The sequence below is a fragment of the Dermacentor andersoni genome, chromosome 2, assembly GCF_023375885.2.
Source record: "Dermacentor andersoni chromosome 2, qqDerAnde1_hic_scaffold, whole genome shotgun sequence".
NCBI classification, from domain to species: Eukaryota; Metazoa; Arthropoda; class Arachnida; order Ixodida; family Ixodidae; genus Dermacentor; species Dermacentor andersoni.
Window position 1 is genome coordinate 95618611 of NC_092815.1, and position 22169 is coordinate 95640779.

At 43.3% G+C, this 22169-nt stretch overlaps 1 protein-coding gene across 1 annotated transcript in view; it reads left to right on the top strand.

The window, feature by feature from the left end:
- Nucleotides 1-22169, top strand: part of Polr1B (RNA polymerase I subunit Rpl135) — a 69042-nt gene that overhangs the window by 32786 nt on the left and 14087 nt on the right. The window contains exons 14-22 of the mRNA XM_050188436.3: nucleotides 425-667; nucleotides 4422-4495; nucleotides 5143-5346; nucleotides 12234-12431; nucleotides 14115-14222; nucleotides 14662-14838; nucleotides 18572-18810; nucleotides 20136-20277; nucleotides 21579-21735. Coding sequence (XP_050044393.1) covers nucleotides 425-667; nucleotides 4422-4495; nucleotides 5143-5346; nucleotides 12234-12431; nucleotides 14115-14222; nucleotides 14662-14838; nucleotides 18572-18810; nucleotides 20136-20277; nucleotides 21579-21735 — 1542 coding nt within the window. The remainder of the gene's footprint in view (nucleotides 1-424; nucleotides 668-4421; nucleotides 4496-5142; nucleotides 5347-12233; nucleotides 12432-14114; nucleotides 14223-14661; nucleotides 14839-18571; nucleotides 18811-20135; nucleotides 20278-21578; nucleotides 21736-22169) is intronic.

Below are 22169 nucleotides of genomic sequence, written 5' to 3' on the forward strand. Positions count from 1 at the left end.
GGCATTCCTTTGGTGTGGAAGCGAAATTTCGTTATATTGAAATTGCACACAAACACACTTCGTTATATTGAGGTTCTAATTTCATGATGTTTTATGGAGAAGAGGTTATGAAAAGTTGAATACTTCATTATATAAAGAATTTTCTTATATTGAAGTTCGTTATATCTAGGTTTAACTGTACTATATGGATCCAGTTCATGTGTTCCTCACTTCTTGCATGAGTAACTATACTGAAGCAACAACTACTGCAGTAAAATGTGATTAGAAACATTACTTGTAAGTGAATGCTGAATAGATTTTGCGTATGGAAAAGTTTGGAAAGTTTCAGATAGTATTTTCATTTTACTGCCTACAAGCTGGAGCATTCTTTTTAATATTGATGTACCACATGCATTCACACTGTAATTGTACCGACATCATGCAGCCAACTTTAGCCGAGCACTGGCAACTTCATGGGACATAACGTCGGCCATGAACTACTTCCTGGCTACCGGTAATGTGGTGACCAAGTCAGGCCTGGGCCTAATGCAGTTCACAGGCACTACGGTCATCGCAGAGAAGCTCAACTACTGGCGATACCTGTCGCACTTCCGCTGTGTCCACCGAGGTGCCTTCTTCGCTGAGATGCGTACCACCACTGTGCGAAAGCTGTTGCCCGAGGCTTGGGGTGAGATGCAGCTTTACTCTTGCTAGCTTATTTATCAGATGCGGTTAGTTTACTTAACGCATCTGTTGTGTCTGCTTTTACTTTATCTATGATGGCTGTTGCTGCTGCGCTGTAGCATGCATTGAACCAGTCATATCAAGTGTGCCTTGTGTTGCCATAGCAAACTTTAGTTGACCATCACCAATGTTACTAGGGGTGTGCGAATACTTGAATAACGTCGAATTGAATCGAATTGTAAACATCCATATAATTCAATTCGCGAATCGAATATCTACTGTTAAATTTTTTGAATATTTGGTATATTCAGTGTATAGCGTGCTGTGCTGCATATTGCATGCACTGTGGAGCCCCTTGTGCTTGGTTCTGCACAAACGAGTACCTCATTTCATTGTTTTCGGCGCAAAAGGAACACCAAGCTCACTGTGGTTCGGTTGCCCCGCCCCAGGTGATTGGATACAGTCGCGGATTTTGGCTCTGCAAGCACTTCTGCCTTATGTGCTCCCCCCATGTGGGCCCGATGCAGGAATCTGCCATACTGTGCCTGAACATCGCAGTCCGCAGAACAGTGCCGTGTCGAATAGGGCCGCTGTCGTTACAAGGTTCGTACAGGTCAACAGGACAGATCGGGATGATAATATGACTTGGAGAGAAGGAACAGCAACAAAATTAATTGGAAAGTGCGAAAACAGGTGCGAAGACCGGGCCAATTAGTAGCCGGAAGACACGCAGATCATGTTTGATAGGCGGCAACGCAATTAGCACGCTTCAAAAACAGTCACTCTAATCTGTATTTGGTAACTCGAGATTGACACACGTACACGGTCTTGTTCTCGGCGGCAGGACCGACACAATAGTCTAGCATCCAGCTCCTTTCTTCCTTCTCTTTCTCTGCTGCCATCATCATGCGCCGTCAGTTCGTTGTCCTTTCTAATGTGACGTACTTCGCTACAACACGTCACCTATTTAATTACACTCACCACCCCCTCCCTTGAATCTGAACTACGGGGTGAAACGAAGTCAGTGCAGAAAGCATCTAGAACATAGTTTCAATTGGTCAGCATGAGCAGGAAAAGCACGGTTGCGGCTTTTGGAGTCACGAATAGCTGCGAGGCGAAAAGTAACAGGGCCTAGAGCCTTCACTACTGAAAGATGGCAGAAAACTGGGGCAGAAACATATGGCAACACTGCAGCACATGCTGGATGCATCAAACCAGCATGAGGTCTCCTGCTTGGAATGACGTACAGTTGCATTGTGGGGAAGGCATGAAGGCATTGTTGGAATTACCATGAAGTCCTCCAGGTTGCTAAAAATCCACAACAGTTCCCCTCGTGGTACAATTTCACACAGTTATGTGGCTGGTCATTAACACATACAGAGAAAAAAGATGACCCGCACAAATACATCATACAAAACTTCACGTTCTTCAGGACAAACATCAAAATTACATGGTATTTTGCACTGATGGCTCTAAAACAAACGAACACGTGGGTGTTGGGGCCGTAACGGAAAATTGGGAAACAAGTATTTGATTACCAAAACATGCCTCTGTTTTCACAGCAGAAGTTTATGCTATATGGGTTGTAGTTAAAAAGTTTATCACTGACAAACACAAAAATACAGTCATATACACTGCTTCCTTAAGTACACTAAAGGCTCTACATCTGAAATCTGAGTGTGAACCCCTGACAGGGGACATATAAGACATGGTGGTGCTTAACAAATACAGGAGATCGATTCGTTTCTGCTGGGTCCCAAGCCATATTGGGATACCGAGTAAGGAAGCAGCTGATAGATGTGCATCGATGGCAATGTACAAAGGCATAACAAGCACAACACTTCCATATAAAGATAGCATCCGCGCAATTAGAAAGGCCTTAACGTCAGAATGGCAACACGAATGGGACCGTTATACAGATAACAAGCTACATCTTACTAAACCCATACTTAGTGAGTGGAAGTCATGCAGCCACCAGGAGCGGTTCTTTGAAGTAGTTTTATGCCAACTAAGCATTGGGCACACACACCTCACACACAATTATTTACTTACGAAAGAAGACGCACCAACATGCAAGATATGCCAAGAACCACTAACAGGTATGCATGTATTACTAATGTGCACACAAATTGAAGTACACAGACGAAACCTTTTGCACAATTTATATAAACTACAGATACCTTTACACCCTGCTTTAATTCTGGGAGATGATCCGACAGAGCCATTGCCTGACGTGCGTAAATTTCTAGATGACATTGGCTTTTTACATAAAATATAGATCAACACAGCCTTCTTCTTAAATTGAACTTTAAAACAGCTCGTGTTTAGCACAGCATAGCCTTAGTGGCTTTTGCGCCACTAAACCACAATGAACTAACTTTTCGCACTTAGAAGCCATCCGCGAGAATGGCAAAGGTGGAGGTGGCACTATTGCCGACAGTGGCAAGTTCTTTCAATGAAAAGCACGGCACTGAACAGCAGGAAGCTTGGTAACAAACCTCAAAGCAGCTAGGCTAGCATTACCATAGTGGCTACAGCTTCTGATCGGCATGCAAGAGTACTGCTTTGATCTTGCAAGATAATCAGAATGGCAATAATTGTGGCTTTGATTACTGCCATTTAAAACCTGTGCTCACGGCAAAATGCCTCAAAAACGGGGTTGCAAAGCAATTCAGCATTCAAAATTTCAGACGTCCTCATACATTGGCTCTATGGGGTACATGGCAGTGCTGGGAAGGTGTCTGTATTATCGGGCATGTGTCCGATAAAACGGTCGTTGACTATATAAGCTCAACTTAGCAGAAGTGCAGATAATCAATTTTATCTAAACAAATGTACCTGACCTGTTTTGCTTGTGCGAGCAACCAGTTTTGAAGAGCGCCAGATCTGCTATACTTCTGCAAAAAATTAACATGTTTGTCATAAACAGCTTTTCATGCGGTTAGTTGCTTATGGTAATATTATAGTGGATTGTTCATCAAAACTCGGAATGCCTGTCATAAGAAGAGGTTTTCATCTTTCGTGTTTATGCATTATGGAGTATATGAAGCCAAGGTGGGAAAGCTCTGCATCATAGCATTATTTGTTAGGATATCCATTAGACCATCATCAAGCAGTTAAACCTTTGTGGCCTTGAGCATCTACTCATTGCAGTCGTTCTGCTCAGGAGCTATTTCACGTATCTTGGGTGTCATGCAGAAAGAGCTCTTGTGTGAACAAACGTGTAATAAGTGAATTTATTTCAGAATATTTTCGTCATTCACGGGGATCTCCTACAGCGAGCATCACATTGTGGGTAATCGCCACAGGAACTGTTTTTCCTAAGAAAGTGACAATGAGAACTTTAGTAGAGTCGAGGGTTCTCATTGGCACTTTCTTTTTCAATGTTTTCAACCAAGGATGTTTGTTGGGCATCGAAGGCTGAAATATTCCTCCTCACTACTAAAATCCTCTTCATATTCACTAAGTTCGCGTGTGTTCTTTTCGTGAAATGCACATTGGGAGAATGTCTTCATCCTTGGCACTCTGCGCTGTGAAACAATGCTTGTATTTGTAAGCTCACACTGCAAAGTCCAGTATAGGTGAAGAAATTCTTGAAGAGGTGCTTCACCAAAACCAAAGGAAAAGCAGTGCTTGTGCCTTTCAGGTTCTTGCTGACATCTTACTGGGGGCAATATTTTTTTCGTGTGTTGGGAGGAGCTTGACATGTGACTGCAAAGGTTACCTTCTCTTATGCGCACTTTTTTCTCTTGAACCAGGCTTTCTCTGCCCTGTGCACACACCTGATGGCGCCCCTTGTGGTCTGCTCAACCACATGACGGCCCTGGCTGAGGTAGTGCATTCTTTATTCTTGTCATTGGCTGAGAGATTTTTGTGGTTGCGACTTACAAAAACTGGGCCCCTCGGTTCCTTCCTTCTTCTCGTTCATTACATATATAGAGGATCTTGTCTCTGGCAGCTTTGGTGCCTTCAGGTAGCACATATAAGGGTTTATTGGCCAGTTGCCCTCTCTCAAGTTCACGTACCATGTGACGCCTTTCAGCAGAAAGAATGCTTGACGTCCACCACCAACACTGTGAATTTTGGTGCTAACTATAGCTCCTGGGACTAACTGTAGTAGACATACATAAATAATCAAAAAAGTGGCTTGAAAAATGGCGCCGCAGTAGCTCAATTGATAAGACCATTGCACATGTAATCCGAAGATGTGGGCTCGCATCCTACCTACGGCCAGTTGCTTTTTTATCAACTTTCATATTGATTTATTTATAATTTCTATATTTTAAATAAATAAACAAGTAATTCCCTCAAAGCTTTCCTTATTGTCATTGTCTATTGTCTTTATGTGGTAGGAAACATCTAGTCATGAGATGATAGAAGTGCCAACAAAACTTTTTTTTGTGAGAAATATAGATGTTGCCATCAGCTGTATGTTGTGCTAATATGTTTTTCTATGGGTGGGGGGGTGCTTGTTCACAGGTGGTAAACCAGCAGTTCCCAACAAGCCACCTGCCCTCTCTCTTGGTCGGCTTGGGCATGGCACCACTAGATGGCATAAGGCCAAATGTTGCTGAGTCATATGTTATTGTGCTTGATGGTCGCGTCTTGGGCTATGTTGAGGACAGCAATGTGGAAAATCTGGTAACCAGCCTTCGCACGATGAAAGCCTGCGGACTAGAAAAGGCAAGTGCCATAGCTCTGGCCATTGTAGCACTGCAACTTTCTGAAGGGCTTGTTACTGCTGTAGTTTTGGATTTATATAATCTGTCCTTTGTGCCCTTGCATGAAACCCCTTCTGTACTGTTACGCCTCCCGGTGATGCGACCGCTGCACCAATTGCGCTGAACTGTGCCGAGAGGCAAACCCTGCTACACCCTGTTACATTTTAGCAAGATATGAGAAATCTGTACCCACCCTGTGCTGAAAGGGTTCTTTGGGCTTTCGGAAATGTAACTATATTCCTCAAGCACTGTTCCTCCGCACTATTGAAAGTGGCATAGCATTAAAGATAAGAACAAGGCGAGAGAAAGGGACAAGTGCGGTACACACACAGCGCTGCATGGATCATAGCTTTCTTGGACCAGCAGCTGCATTAGCTTCATGGTGGACAAAGTCAAGCTTTTCCTATTGAGCCTGGATCAAATCGTGAGCGATCATGCTGGCGCCAAGCCAGACACCGTGCTCCTCTCCTGTATGATCTACGGAAGACACAGACCGAAGTTTCAGGCACCTTATGGTGTCACTCAATTTTTTGAAGATGACACACATGATATCGTAGACATGGCAGCCGTGAACAATTTTTGCGCTACACTTTGTTACCTTTCTCCCACAGTTGTTGGCAAGGCGATTTCACGGCCTTAAGAATTCCATATGGCCGCTACTAAAATTTTGGTGGACTCTGCACCAAACACCAACTTTCGGTGCTGGATACTGATGAAGTGGCGCTGGTTAGGCCTAGCTACATCCTGTGGCTTTGACAAAAATTTCGTGCCAGCTGACATGTGGCGTGGATACTGATGAAGTGCTGCTGGTTAGGCCTAGCCACATCTTGTGGCTGTGACAAAAATTTCCTGCCAACTGACATGTGGCATGCAGAAGGTTGTCACAGCAAGTGGCGTCCAATACGTTTGGACCAGTAAACTGCCTTGGTGATTGGGTGTGAGATCATGGGCTAGACTAGTGGCTGGAAGCCAAGATTGGAGTCATTGGCTACATGCTGGCAACTACCGCAAACGCTTTCGTGAAGTTTGTTTTTGTGCTTACTGGATGGATTGATGAAAGCTCACGTGAAGGCAGGAAGCTCCAAACTGAATGTGCACATTGCAGCCTAATCTGACAGCATTGCCCAGCCAAAGGTCATCCACGAATATTTGTACTTTGCGATGGCACACAGCACACATTAAGCTACACGACAAGTGAAAGTGAACCAATGTCATGGTGTCGACCATTGCGGTTATTTCAAGTAGGTGGTATGACAGTGAAGCTGGCGTTGGCATTGTAAAAAGCAAATTAATTTTCCTGCTAAAGTTAATGTTTCTGGACTGCCCATGCAATTATTCGAACATTCTTGCAAGAAATGAGAAAAATCGGTTGGCAGCTGATTTCATCATCAAGTTGGACAATCAGTATACTAATTTCACATTTATAGGTAAAAGTCCGAACACAATCACCAACCCACCATGTGATGTAGTTCAGTGTATTTCCTTAAAGGCCTCCATTTCAGGGGGTGTTACATAGGTCATTATTTAGCACGCCAGCCTAGAAGTTTGGCAGAGCTGGCAGCAGCTGCACTACTGCCCTCTCTGCTGACATTTCTCTGCAATGAGTTATGTCATTTGAGGGGTGGGGGAAGAGAGAGGTAGAGGCCTGTGTGCAGACTCCCGCCTGTTTATGAATGTGAAATTATCCTACTGAGTGCCAAATTTGATGATGAATATCTGGGAATAGAAGTGCTCTTGAAGAATCAAACAAAATAAGGTTGTCCTCGAATTGACCACTCGAGTTATTAATATATAAACATCTACTATACCAGATCGTGGAAGAAAAGAAAAAAAGGATTATTTGTCGGCTCTGATTGCAAAAGCTGTGTATGCCAAAGTACATTAACTACACTACCTATGAAAGCAACTATTTGCATAGATAGCACTAGATTTATAAAAAATTTCTGGTACTTCAACTTTAGAGGACTTGTATAATCTGGAAATAATGGTGTTACAACAACAATACAAACATATAAAAAACATTGCCAATTCCATTTAAAGAGGTAAAACAAGGAAAGTGTGCCCATCACATTAGACTATTACGGTGCCTATTATGTTAGACTATGCTCTATTGTCAACATGACTTTTCTTTTCACTAGTGGCTCCGTCTTAAGATAGATTTATAGCAGCAAAATCATACTGAAGGTTCTCAAAACACCTCTGAAGTTTGCACGTAGAAAGTCCATGTGCTTCTGTGCTTTCCTAAGCCACTAAAATGCTTTTATGCACATCTTAGGACACCTCCACTTTATTGCAGTCCACGGTAAGGATTGCAATGAAGGGAAGGTTATTTTTTGTTGTTTTGATTGAGATTATAAACCAGCGACCACTTACTGCTTTCATGTGGCTGTCCACTGTAAAAGCTCCATATAATATAGTTTGCAATTGCTTTCATAAACCTGCTCCAAAAGTCCATTTTACTGCTCCAAAATGTATTTTTGGCTGCTCCAAAAGGTGCTCCGAAGTGGCGTGGGCCAGTGGCATCAACAAACAGGAAAGGGAAAAAAATGGCATGTATAATTCGTGCAAATGTGCAAACAATTTTTGTGCTCAACACTAGTGTTGGTTACAGCTTTCTTGCTGAAGAATATGACTGATTATAACATAATTGATTACACCCACGCACACCCACACACATGCTGCAAGGTCTCCACTATGGCTAGCTACGAGATTGGTTTTCAGATTTACTAGTTGAACTAGTACATTTATTCGGAACTACATACTGTATTCAATCTTCTGACTTACGGTACAGTAAAAGCTCGTTAATTCACTACTCGTTAATTCGAAATTTCGGATAATTCGAATTAGTTGCCGCGGTCCGTCCCACAATGTATTGAAAGCAATATGTAATACATCCCGTTAATTCACACTGAAATCCGCACCGCCACCGATAATTCGAACTCCGCATCATCGTGGATGGGGAGAGTGCTAGTGCGCGGGAGCACGCTGGCGTCGCCGCGCAGCTTTGCTTTTTCGATCAGCGGCAAGGACGATAACACCCTCGCCGCGCGCCATGTTCCTTGCGTACGAGCGTGCGAGGATGAGCCGGCGAACGCGGCTCGGCGAACGCGGCTCAATCTCGCGTGCGCGAGAGGGGAAGGTGGGGCGGAGCGCGCCCTCTCTTGACGCGCACGAGGCAGGGGGGTGAGGCGAGGGAGGGACCGGGGGACGATCTTCGGCGGCTGCTGCTTACGGCGCGGCCATGCGGCCGCCGCATCTTGAAAGCGATCTGCGACGTGGCCAAAGTGCGCGCCCGCGTGGGCCTCGTCTTCAAAGCGATCTGCGATGTTTGCAGAGTGCGCGTATTGCCGGTAGCTTCATATGCGATGTGCTTTCTACGTTTCGTTCGCGTTAAAGCGAGGGCTGTACGAACGTCAATTCGCTCGCTGCTACTGCTGCGTGCCCTCACTCCAGCGTTTTTCAGCGAGTTTCCGCGGTCATCGAGCGAGATGCGTTCATGCTCACCTGTGCGCGCGTGACACAGTGCTTGTTAATTTAGTTAGTAAGCAAATGCTTACAAGTTTATACGGCCGATAAAACTATTATCCTTACTTCGTATAGCTATCTACTAATTTTCTATCGCAATCGATGCTTCGCTTTTCGCGCGAGACGGAGGCTTTTTTTTTTCTCCGCCCCAGTCAGCGCGACGAACGCGCGGATGGAGCAAGAGCCATCTCGACGTCGGGCACGTCGGACCGCGCTGGCCGCGTCCGGTTACGTTGGCTGCGCCAGAGCTTCGAAGTATAGACGTTGTTCACGCCAACGTGACGTAGCGTGTGCGCGCGTGCTCACGCCACGTCAGACTATATGCGCACCTTAACCGAGCGATTTTTTTCTCTGACTTTCATTAGTTCGAATTTTGTTAATTCGAATTTTCATAGCATCCCCGCGGAATTCGAATTAACGAGCTTTTACTGTATTTAACTTAGTGTACTCTGAAACCATGAAAGCTAGGTTTTACCATGTCAAGGTGTTAAACAACTGTGCTTAAGATGCTCAAGTTAAAATACAAAAGATAACAAAACAAGCACTGTTGGCCTATTTTGCCATGTTGAATTCTACAGCTGATATCACTCCCTGCAAGTATGGCTTAAACTAGCTTGTTTGGTTTTCTGTCTCCTGTCTGCCTACTTTTCACATGAAATACGAATTTATAGATCCTTTTCTCTGCACTGTGGCAGCAGTGTTTCTGTGATCGTAGATAACTTCTGGTAGTAAGTTTTTGGCACCTAAACTTGCCACAACAACAAAAAATACAGTATACACACAGATAATGAGCATACTTTTTTCTTGAAAGACTGAAACAAAGTTGGATGGTGTGGTTATTATGCAGCATAAATTTTATGGGAACTTTTTGTAGCAACAAAATTTGAAATCTAAGACTGTAATGTTTTGAAAAATGCATTAGGTAACTCACTTTGCAGTAAAATAGCAATCACTTATTGCCTGCAAAGGTAAGTTATGTGACAAGAAAATGTTACAGCTTTTTTTATTGCACTTCACGCTCCGTCAGAATCACCAGGTCTATCATCCAGGTTGCTGGCCGCTTCATTCACATCATGGTTCCATAACTGCTTGTCCTTGCAGTCGCTTCCATCTATATATGCTGTTATCGCAACCATCACATTGAAGCACTGCTTTTTGATACCTGTTATTTTGACAAGCACGCTGTGTGCACCTCTTTCCTAGACTGTTCTGCTCATCGGCATGCTGAAGTTTGTTGGTGTCTGCTCAGAGTTGGGCCGTTTTGTGAGCACATAAACTTCTTGTCCCGCAGCAGGTGTATCACAAATCTGTGAAAAGTGAGGATCTTCTTTTAGCAAGAGGGCAGTCGTTGGCTAAACAATGTGCGTCTCCTCAAACACAGCTGTTTGCTGCACGAACATTGTTTGCTTGCTTTAAAATCTGTGGAGGCGACGCCGTGCTTTCTCGTCATGGCTCGCACATGCGTTTTGATTATTTTGTGCAAAATGGCACAGCCTTTGTTTTGCAGGTTTCTGACATATTCGAGGACATCCTCCATATGAACAGACTTTCTGATCTTCAGCCCTCAGAAGGTGCTGCTCATCTGATTCATAGCAAGCAGCTTGTAGCTTTTGCGGGCTCCGTCAAAACTGAAATGCATTCTGACAGCATGATTCTCATGCTGTAGTGCATGGCCTTTAGCTTAAAACCAGCTGTATAACTCGAATTATGGCCCATTACACACAGTTAAACGCAAGACAGGCAGAAAATTAAGCAACAGACATGTGAATTTGACACTGTACCCATTATGTTGACCATGCCGACTGAGAGCCGGTTACCCCTTCTTCACTTGGACTCCCTCTTGCATTGCGCCCAGCTGCGCATCGTGCGCTCTCCTATTGCATCAGTGTAATATTGCCATTGCTGAGAGCATGTGCGTTTTTTGCTCTCTCGAGTCTGCAAGGTGCGTTTGCACAAGCACTGGTGGCAAGCACGTGGTAAAAACAGGCTGACTGTTGTTGCGGTTGCTCTTTCCGCCAGGTCCTGAGTGACGATTACAACACTCAGTCTGCTCTTACCTCATGGTTGATGCCACTGTTTTTTTGTCATGGCTTTGCCGTCAGCTTTTTTGTCGTCAAACCCTCAGCCCCTGTTTGAGCTGCGCCAACACAGCGACGGGCATCGAGATTAAATGCGCTTGCCCTAAACACATGTGCGAAAGTAAAAGATTCTAGTCTCCCATGAAAACTACAGCTCGGCTGTTTGATCATGGAACTGCACAGGACCGAAGGATGGGGTGTAATTATTATGCAAGTGCGTTCATTACGCAAGTATATACGGTTTTGGTCCTATAGTGAACTTTAGGTATGTGTTCTCGATGTGTTAATTTATGAGAAATGTGCCTTTTGCGTTAAGCTTTTGTACCATGTAGTTTTCTTGTGCATTTTGGAGTAAAATTAATTTATCAATTAAAATTTTAACTGGACAGCAAATTTGGTGCCAGTTACAGGGTTTGTACACCTTGGAATCCTGTAATATTTTTGAATCTGGGAAAAGAGATTCTAGGACCCTGAAAACTCCTTCAAAATAAATGTGCTCCTTGAATTTCTTGAAAACTGTGTTTGGGGGGTCGCTTTTGAGCATTCAAAGTAACAGACCCTGCATAAGGGCTATGCCATGGACACTGTCTGTTGAGAAACAACCCTAGATAATTGTCTTTTGAAAGTGTGTCTAAAGAATTGCAACCTGGCATGTCCATAGACACCAACGACAGGCTTGTATAAATGACTGTCTTGTGTTCTTTTTCTTTTTGCTAGTTGGTTCACACTGCAGCCATCCTGGCTCCATTTTCATGCCTTAGACTCTAAAATGCCTAGTGGAAAGTAAGTTTAAGCCATTTGGAATTAACATGACCAGTGTCTGGCTGAAGTCGGACTCTACGACCCATATGCCAGTAGGCAATTGGCATCATCACAGTGGGAAAGTCTACTTGGAAAAGCAACCTGAAGAGCTTAGTTTGTTCAACTCAGCAGTTGCTTAGCTGCAAGCAGTTGCAGCTAAGAAAAAGAGTTCACTATTTTTCAGTGTACATATGTGTACAAATTAATTTTATTCCTCCTCCTTGAATTTTGGCCTTTGGCATCCTTGAATTGTCCTTGAACTTTCGGTCAAATGTTCTGCATGAACCGTGCAGTAGAGGGCCCTACACATTTGCAGGCTATTGCAGCTTGCTGTACTGCTAAATGTGGCGGACTGTTCCAGGGGGAAAGTCTTAAGATCTCTGCATAAACATCAAAATGGTCTGTAGAGCCACAGAAACAACAAGCTTTTCACTGCTGCTTTCAGGTGCCCCCAACATTAGAGATTGGCTTTGTGCCCAAAACAAGCCAGGCATCCCAGTATCCAGGCGTATTTCTCTTCACAAGCGTTGCACGCATGATGCGCCCTGTTCTCAACATGGGAACAAATACTGTCGAGTGGGTTGGGACATTCGAGCAAGTGCACCTCAGCATCTGCGTAGTGCCCGAGGAAGCCCATGAAGGAGTAAGTGTGCTTTGCAACAAGGATCTTTCAGTCGGGCTACTACGCCTTCTAGTGTAAAAAAGATGCAGTTGAATTCGATATCTTGAACATGGATATGACAAGCTAAATCTAACATTTGGTTGGCCCCTCTTTGTTTCATTCAGTGTTCTACTGCTATAATGAAACTCAGAATGCAAGATTTAAGGCAGTTAAATCACAGCAGTGCAAAGATTTGTGCACTTGCAGATAAATCTATGCACTCTGGTAGCAAAAATGATTCAACACTTAGTGAGAGGTAGCTGAGATTTCACATGGTATATAGCTTTCCATGCTGATAACATATAGTCATGTGACGTGGTTCACCATTACCCTGAGTTACAACCACAGGTTTCTAATTGCTAGCCAGCAACTGAAAAGCTACCAGTAGCACTGTTGCGCCTATTGATAGCTTCATTGGTATTTTTTTTTTTTACCGTTGTAATAGTACTATCAATGGTCAACTTATAGTCGTTACCTATTTACAGGAGACCCTTTGCCTGGCCTGTCAGAGCTGTCACACTTGCATTTCTTTTACCCGCCATGGTTGCTTAGTGGCTATGGTGTTGGGCTGCTAAGCACGAGCTCGCGGGATCGAATCCCAGCCACGGCGGCCGCATTTCGATGGGGGCGAAATGCGAAAACACCCGTGTTCTTAGATTTAGGTGCACATTAAAGAACCCCAGTTGGTCTAAGTTTCCGGAGTCCCCCACTACAGTGTGCCTCATAATCAGAAAGTGTTTTTGGCACGTAAAACCCCATAATTTAATTTAATTTTAACGAAGAAACCAGTCCGTCAGTCCATCCGTCACGTAAGGCGAGATCAGTTTCAATATAGGGCCCATGCATCTCGCCTCAGTGCGAACTAAGCGCCGGGAACACAGCGTACACAAAGCTATGAGCAGACTGCGCACTCTGTCCCCATTGCAGATCGCTTTGCAGGTAGGGTTCGTGTGGCTGCACCTTATGCAGCCACCTAAGCAGCGAGAACACAGCGCACAGCTGCCGCCGCAGTACAGTTGATCATGGTTGATTATGGTTCGACACGGATCGATAAGACCTCATAATCAGAAAGTGGTTTTAGCATGTAAAACCCCATAATTTTTTTTTTTTGCATTTCTTTTGCAGTGCAGGCTTATAACAAATATAGGATATAGTGAAGGTATGTTTGTGTTCAATGTGACTTTACTATAATGAGGTTCAGCTGTAACTTTATAATTTCACAATTATAGTGAGAGTGGTGGTCTGTTAGCAACACCATGATCTGTCTGAAATGATGACTGAATTTTTGACTATTAATCGCATTTGGCAATTTTTGGCAGATTGGGGAAGGTGTGTGGCAGATGATCTGTAACGTTGGAAAAACATGTGCTACCCTCGCAAGCTTTGAACATTCCCTGACGTGCATTTTTGGTGAAAGCATCACTAGATGCCATATCATGTAATTCTATAAACATAAGCAGAGCATTGTAATCACAAAAGTCGTCCTTCCATTTGTTTAACTTGTCCTCATATCATGTTGCATGCCATTAAGCAGTGTGAGGTCATAAAAGCATCCTTTTTCATTCATGCTATTATGTCTATTAATTTCTTTGAAGTATTTTTTGTAATGTGAAGACTACAGTGCCTGTAGTGTTGATTCTGTTTTATATTACTACATTTCTTCAGATCACCACTCATCAGGAGTTGAGGCAGACTAGCATGTTAAGTCTGCTAGCAAACATGATTCCTTACTCAGATTTCAACCAGAGTCCTCGTAACATGTACCAGTGTCAGGTAAGCATTTTGCTTGAAGCTACTGCTTTTTGCTTGAAGCTTTTTTTCTTCATTGGGTAGGACAGCACAACTCTTCACCACATTTCCACATGAAGTTCTTCAGTTCTTTCTACAGTGGAGCCCCGCTAAACATACTTGCTTTACTTAGTGTCGAAGATAATTCTTGTATGACTTCTGTGCTTATTACCTTATTCTATGGTAACAACAGTGTGTGCTGACTATAAATAGCAGTCATTTAGTGACATTGATCCATGTATTGAAAATGAGCATTTCTGTCATTATGAGACGATTTTGCTGCCATCTTATCTAAAGGCATGTGATATTGTTCCTGTGCAAGCTAGTGTTTCGTGTTTTGGCTGTTTATTTTTATTGCTTGATGTTTACTTGAAGTGCAAAGCAATGCCATAAGAAGCAAATGGCTAATTATTCACTCACATAGATGGGCAAGCAAACGATGGGCACACCATGCCAAGCACTTCGTTACCGCTCGGACAACAAGCTGTATCGCATCCAGACACCACAGACCCCTGTTGTTCGGCCTACTGCCTATGACCACTACAACATGGACGAATTTCCTACAGGCACCAATGCTATTGTGGCAGTCATCTCGTACACGGTGAGGGCCTCATGTTTTGTTTTATTCGATTGAATAGGAATTCAACTTGCCATAGTGACGGTACAGTTGCCAGCAGGTTGTTCACACTTGGCGGGGATTGCCTGGAAGTCTGAAAAATGTGGAGTCCTAAAAAATATGTTCACCAAAAATGTCTTTATTCCACAAGTGACCAGAAGAGCTCGTCAATGTATTGCTGCATGCATGTGCGTTTCCATTTTAACAGGTCATTCTGTGCTTCAGCCAGTGTCCTGCTTTTACTGTGTATAGACGATCAATGCATGCACCAAGTCTGTATCCCCTGGCAACTTGAACTGAGGTTGACTTCGCTCAATTAGTTGACTGTCTGCAATTCCATTGCAGCTGTCATTAACTGGTACTTCCCTAGCCTCATTGTCACCGCTGCCATCTACACAGACACTGATGGTGGTATTGGTGCCATTTGAAGTTTCGTGATAAATCTGAGCAACGAAAATTTGTTAACAGCAGGCAATGAATTTGACTGGGACTTCTTCAAAACATAGATACAAATGCTACATGCATGGGAGGCACCTGGAAAACATGCAGATGCAAGCTTGACAACTTTGGTAGCTTGACATAGCATGCTCAGCAATTTAGGTGTAATAAGGAACCACTGGATTGACTAGGCTAGAACAGTACTATTATTTGACTACATTCACTTTCAGGAAGGTTCTGGTAACATGTTTAACCTCTTAAGCATATTAGTATATTGACCAGAAGTGACCCTATTTCGATTTTTTATAACGTTTTCAAACTTCACTCCATCAAAAACCCTCCTAAAGATTTTTCAATCAAATTGCTTCATGTCTGAGCATAAAAATGTCATTTGAACTGTTCTATTTGCAACATATATGTATTTGTCATTGCCATAGAGGGTGCTATAGAAATGAGGAATAACACTTTATTTTGCCCCGATTCAACATCAACTGCCATATTTGCACAATTCTAATGTGCGCCTTTTTTGAATAAAAAGTGTGTTCAAATTTTTATGCGAATTACATTCGTAACTAATTCTAGTCAAAATCAAAAACAGAACCGATTCTTGCTAAAAAAAGAAAAGCTAAATGCAAGGTAGCTAGCCACGCTGCCATCGAATGGACATTGTTTTTTTATGCCTTGGTTAGCGGCCACCATTAATCGGTTTGCTGTATGCCTGTCATAGTGCTTCTACTCAACTGCCTTTTGTTGAGGTAGTCCAGCGGCAGGTTAAAAAAAATGACGTTTTCATTCCAAGGTATCCTTCAAGCATAAGGTGATCCTTCTGGCAGAACAGGGTAACCAAGCAGCGTCACATGTGTTACATGTTCCCGAGACACACGTTTGCGACAGTGGAAAGGAGGTGTCGTTAGATTCTGATAACGTCTAGCCGCTAAGATTCAACTGTGTGCGTGTCTGTGTGCCTTTGTATGTTTCATAGTATCGTTTCAACACAGTACACGTCGGCTCAGGTTTCATTAAATGTGCGAGGTAGAACCATCACCAAGTTATTATTTTTTTAATATTTGGGCGGTAATATAACTGCGTGTTATAATCAGGGGCACAGCAGAATCGTGTAAACACAGTATTCTACGGGGCAAACTTTTTTACCGAAGAAAGCTTTTTGTGCACCCATGCATTTCTAAATCATGTCACGAATTCTATGGAACCTCGTAAAGCATGCAATGTTGCAGAGAGCTTTGCCACAGAGCCTGCACCAGATCCTAGTTTCCTCCAAATGCCACTTTCCTGTTGCTGCGTCTTTCTTCGTGCATTGTATCTTTCCAGTGCATCACTTTCACTGTTAGAGTTGAGCAACAGCTCTCTTTCACATTTGCGACTCACATGCAAGCTATCAGTGGCAGACACCATCGTTCCAAGTCTCCCAAAAGACACAAAAAGCGTATGCTTCCAAATATGTTGTCTTTGAACTCTGACAAAGGGCTGCCATCTATGAGTGGAAACAAACACCACAATAAACGCCCCCTCCAGCACTGACGAAATGTCTGCCATCTATGTTTTAGAACATGAAAAGTGAATCGATGCAGTCTTTGAGGCACTGAAACAGTGCTGTCATCTCCTTAGTAAAACAAAACAAAAAGTGCAAAATAACCACAAATTTCAAATGCTGGCATTGCAGCCGTATATGTAGTAGAAGAAAACCCAAGTGGACGTGCTGAGTTTGTCCAAGCTCCTTCGGAAGCAGGATTATTGCCATTGACCAGGATTGCGTTGATGAACTGAGCTCTTCCAAAACACCTAAGAGGTTAAACAAAAACATCACTTTCTCGAGCTGCCTTGGTGGTCAGATTAGTATGTTATGCTGGTGGAGTCCGGAATGTTCGATGATGCACTGTAGTGCACTGTAAAGCATTAGAAATTTTGACTGTGAATCAAGCAACTATGAAATTTGGTGCCCGTGTATTTTGCCGGTAACTGTGCCTCCTTGTGTAAGGCAATATGTCTATACCTGTGCCAACAAGTAACATGGACCAACTGGCCTCATCTATTGCCCTCTTGCAACTTTCAACAACTGTCAACTACTTGCAACATTTCTAGATATGCTGAATGTTTGTCACTCAGCTCAAATGCCAGTAGTAGCTATATTGTGCCAACACTTCGGGTGCACTGCTGGTAATCTTCTGTGCAAACCAAACTTCACTGCTTTGGGCTTGCATTCTGAGTGAATGGCATTGAGGCAAACTGAGCTTGCTTTTCCTGTTGTACTTGCCTGTTACCTTATTGGCTTCTTCCTCATCACAGAGCTGTGTGAATGCCAAGTGCATCTTTGCTAGAGAGCAGGTTCTCCACAGTCATGCTACAGATTCTTGATCCAATGACTTTACTTGCTTGGTGAACCACATCTTGAATGTTCTGGCCAGCAGCCATGTGTCTATGATCATTGTTTGTGTAGTTCAGCAAACAGTAGAATTGAAACTAGCCAAGTTCATATGTATTTGTACAATAAAATGGTAAGCAAGAAATAATATGGATGAAGGAATGAAAATGGGCAGAGCGTACACCATCAATGCCTATGGTAAGAGAAAATTGTATGATTGATGAGCCTGCAGATAGAACTCTAATGGCATTTTGAGAGCTTTAGTCTCTAAGCCGCAACTTTTATGGTAACATTGTACTTTTTGTGTCAGCAAACCGGTTTCTGTTGACCTACCTCTGACTGTGGAGCCTTCTCTACTCACGTCTGTGAGTCAGCAAGCTCTACATTGGTGTCCCCTGCACTTCATGTAGTGTGATAAGCAGTGTGCCTCGACTAACCATTGTCAGATAGGTGAAGCATAGAACCCGCTCCCTGCAGCATAGTTTCCTTTATTCCGTAAAGTGTGCTATCAGCATAAATTCAAACATAAACAATTCCAAAACTACTGCAATGTGTTCCGTTTCCAGGTTCACCTGCATTTATAACATCGACTTAACTGAGACTTCAGAACATACACTTGGGTCTAGTATTCCATGTTTAGAAGCTGGCTACACAGCGATTATGCACTGCACTTATGTATAAATATATGTAACAGGTGTTCAGATAATCTATGTCCTGTATGAATTTCAATTTGTGCTGATAGTATATGTCCCCCTTTTATTTGTCCTGATCCTTGTTGGTCGTCTGATCATTTGTGAGTAAGGTTTTTGGAGCCAAATGGGAGGTCACGGAGGTTTCTGATGCTTTGCAAGTCTAGTTCCAGGTTTCAGTGACAGATCCATTCTGTCCTGCTCTCCACAGGGCTATGACATGGAAGATGCTATGGTGCTAAACAAATCATCAGTGGAGCGGGGCTTCAAGCATGGCTCCATCTACAAAAGCGAGGTAGTAAATTTGCGTGTGCTAGCCGGTGATGCAGGCAGACAGGTGTCGCTTGTCTTTGGGCGCAAGATGACTGACCGGCACCTTGAAGACCGCATCGACCTCGATGGTTTACCTTACATAGGCACTAGAGTGGAACACAACCAGCCAGTTTGCAGGTAAGCACATGTACCACTGACCATAGGTTGTGGTCGGAATCTTAGTTGTAACTGCTGCCTGTCTAGAAATGGTCTAGTTGAGCAGAACAGATAGAAGTGCACTCTATAAGGGTCACAAAATTTATTGGAATTATCACTTCAATATTGTGTTGCCATGCCCTGATGCCCTTTAGACTGAAACTCTTACTAAATAAAGAAGAATTGATGCTAGTGATCTGTACTTTTGAACAGCTCATTCGCTGATTACAAACCAAGCATCTTGCTTCTGTGTTACCAAGGTTCGAGGTTGGCCCTATGAATTTTTCAAATGACCAAACTTCTCGGATTCATCTTGTGAAACATATGCAAAGCAACACCATGGCGATTTGTGTTCACACAACTTTTCAATGAAGGCTGTGATGTGTGTGGAATGACCTGCTTTTGTGATTTGCTTTTGATGCTGGTAGGAACAGTTTTTTTTTTTTCTTATCACCCAAAGGAGTAGTGTCATTCAAAAGTGAATTGTGTAAAAATGTATGAAATCTGAAAAAAAAAAAATGAACATGATAGAATATCGTATTTACTTGCATAATGAACCCACTCCCATAATAAATACACTCACAACATTGCTCTACAAAATTAGAATTTTTTTCCCCCTGTTAATAATCGCACCCCCAACTTCAGTATGGTGCAGTCTCACAAACGAATGGCCTTGCTGTAGTTTCATGGTTCCCTTGCTCTGGCTGATGATATAATAGCGCATGCCACTGAGAGCCATCTTGGCAGAAAAAGCAGCGCTGTCCGCCACGGTGCCAGTATGATAGTCAACTAGAACAAAACTAAGGCAGTTGTGTAGCTAGTAGTGAGTAAACCAGTTGGTCGTACGTTAGCCTTATTTTTAAAGTGAAGATTTTTTACCTCCACGATTTGCCATATCGTGGCAGTGGTAGTTGTCAGCATTGTTGGTTGACAGCAATATGTATTTCAGGCAATCGTCCCTCTGAAGTATCCAAGATACCTCGAGGATTACTTACCCACTCCACGATGCCACCTGTGCACAAATTGGTACATTTGTCTACCCTTTCCATAGTTGCGCCTTTCAGCACCTTTGAAGGAAGGCATATAGGGCTGCAGGGCAAAATACTGGTGTGCAAAAGTCATTATGATATGCAAAGTGTGTGTGTTACTAATATTTTGTAGTTACTTTAGGCGCATGGTTAAAAGAATCTGTAGTACCTTTCTTATGCTGTGGCGGCAGAATGTACTTTCACATTACTGAGGGTACATGGAGCTCCAGGTGGCTAAGAGTGGGACATCCATTTAGAACACTCATTGTTTCATTTCAGCTTCATCAACATTGTGACCGGGGAGACAAAAGTGCATAAGTACAAGAACATGGAAGCTGGCTACATTTATGATGTAAAGCTTTTGGGGAATGACACTGGCACAGACCTTCTGCAGGCCATCTGCATCACCTACTGGATCCAGGTAAAATATGCTGCTTTGAGAGAGGTTTGGCATAATAGCTGAATTGTGCGTGTTCTTTTTTTTTTAATCTACTTAATTTTATCTACTGTGTAGGATAGAGGAATGCATGACCATTGGCATTATTTGTGGGCACTAAAATGGTGGATGGCACACTTGCATTAAGCCAGCCTAGTTAAAAACTGTTGGGGTGTGGAAACAGGCAGTGTGGCTGTTTAGATCCTTGACCTAGATATGAGAAGGTGTCCAGAAAGTGGAGCTGCTTAGGTTATGGTGGCTGAACTTTGTGTGTCAAAAAGGCAGGTCTGTTGCATAAAATGCTTATGTTCTGGCTTGCTTACGCCTCCAAGAATCAATAATTCCATTGTTGATTCTTAGGGGTGTGAGTAGGCTATTTATGTCAGGGCTCCTGGCTCTCAGATTTAGGCCCTTTACCTATCAAAAGGAAGTAAGCTAGTTCTGCATATTGTGTTGATGCTATGACAGTTTATCTTTAACTGGCCATCATAGCAGAGAAATATGCCAGATTCGTTCATAGATGTTGTTATGCATTAGTGCTAAAGAATTTTTGGCCATCCAGTCCATGCTCTTCACTGCTAATGGAATGTTAACAAACAAGATGGTGCTTTAAATCGGCCCACAGGTTCTGCTTCTACAAAGTGCCATGACCTGTGACCTGTGTGCATGTGAGCTTCTGTCAGAATGTAGTATATACTACCGCTATATGCATTCTTAATATACAATCAGCAAAGCTTACATTGAGCCATCTAACAGTTGGTCCCTGCCAGTTGCAGCAATTCAGATTTATAGGTGCGTGGGTTCTGGAGACAAGGCAGCCTTGGATTTATTTGGACAACAAGGTCAACTAATTCATTAGGAATCAAACAGAGTAACATACAGCTTGAAAATATAAAACGCCTCACCACTCTGCCATGGCACCTACCAGTCAACTGCCGAGCCTTCCCCCAGCAAACCGCCGCAACTGCTTCCTGTGCTTCACCTTTGTCCCACAGCCACTGATCTCCCCTCTTCACTCAGCATTCACTCTTGTTGTAATGTAATTGTTAGTAACGCGCCATCTGTTAATATTCCAGGAAACCAATACTTACTACAACAGATGTTGCTACATGCCAGGTATCCCTACTCAGTGTAGCCCAGTGGTTATGGCATTCTGCTTACCAGTTCAATGGCCTGGCTGTACTTATTGTTTGGTTAGCTCTGTTTCAGTTCATGATCTTCTTGAGTAATGCACTGTTGATTAACTCTTGAGTATGCTGTCTTTGCTTCTGCTGTACTTTGTGCAGAGGAACCCAATGATTGGTGACAAATTTGCCAGTCGTCATGGTCAGAAAGGTGTGTGCAGCCAGATGTGGCCTGTGGAAAACCTGCCATTCACTGAAAGTGGCATGACCCCTGATATCATCTTCAACCCCCATGGCTTTCCCTCTCGAATGACCATTGGTGAGAAGCATCTTTAAAACTGAATGTCCTGCTCCAAAACCTCATAGTGCAGTATAGCAGAAGCTTGTTGTGACTGTATATACAGTCGAACCCAACTATATCGAACCCGTTTACATCGAATTATTCTATATATCGAACAATTCCTGGTCACGGTATAGTTACAATGAGTATATATAGCAAAAATTACGCTTACATCGAACAAATATTGCAGTGACTCCCGATATATTGAACGTCAAGAGGCGGAAAAGTGCCCCCAAAAGTTGGCTTTTCCTCGCGGTAGCGGGGAAACCCGGCGGCGCGGCTCCATCCAACCGCTCTCCCTACCGTGACCGCGCTGCCTCGGGCTGTTCGGGCGAGCTGTCGACACTCCCCCTGTCGCGCATAGTGGAGTCTATTAGGCTACGTCCTCCCTCTTTCTCTATCATCTTTCACTT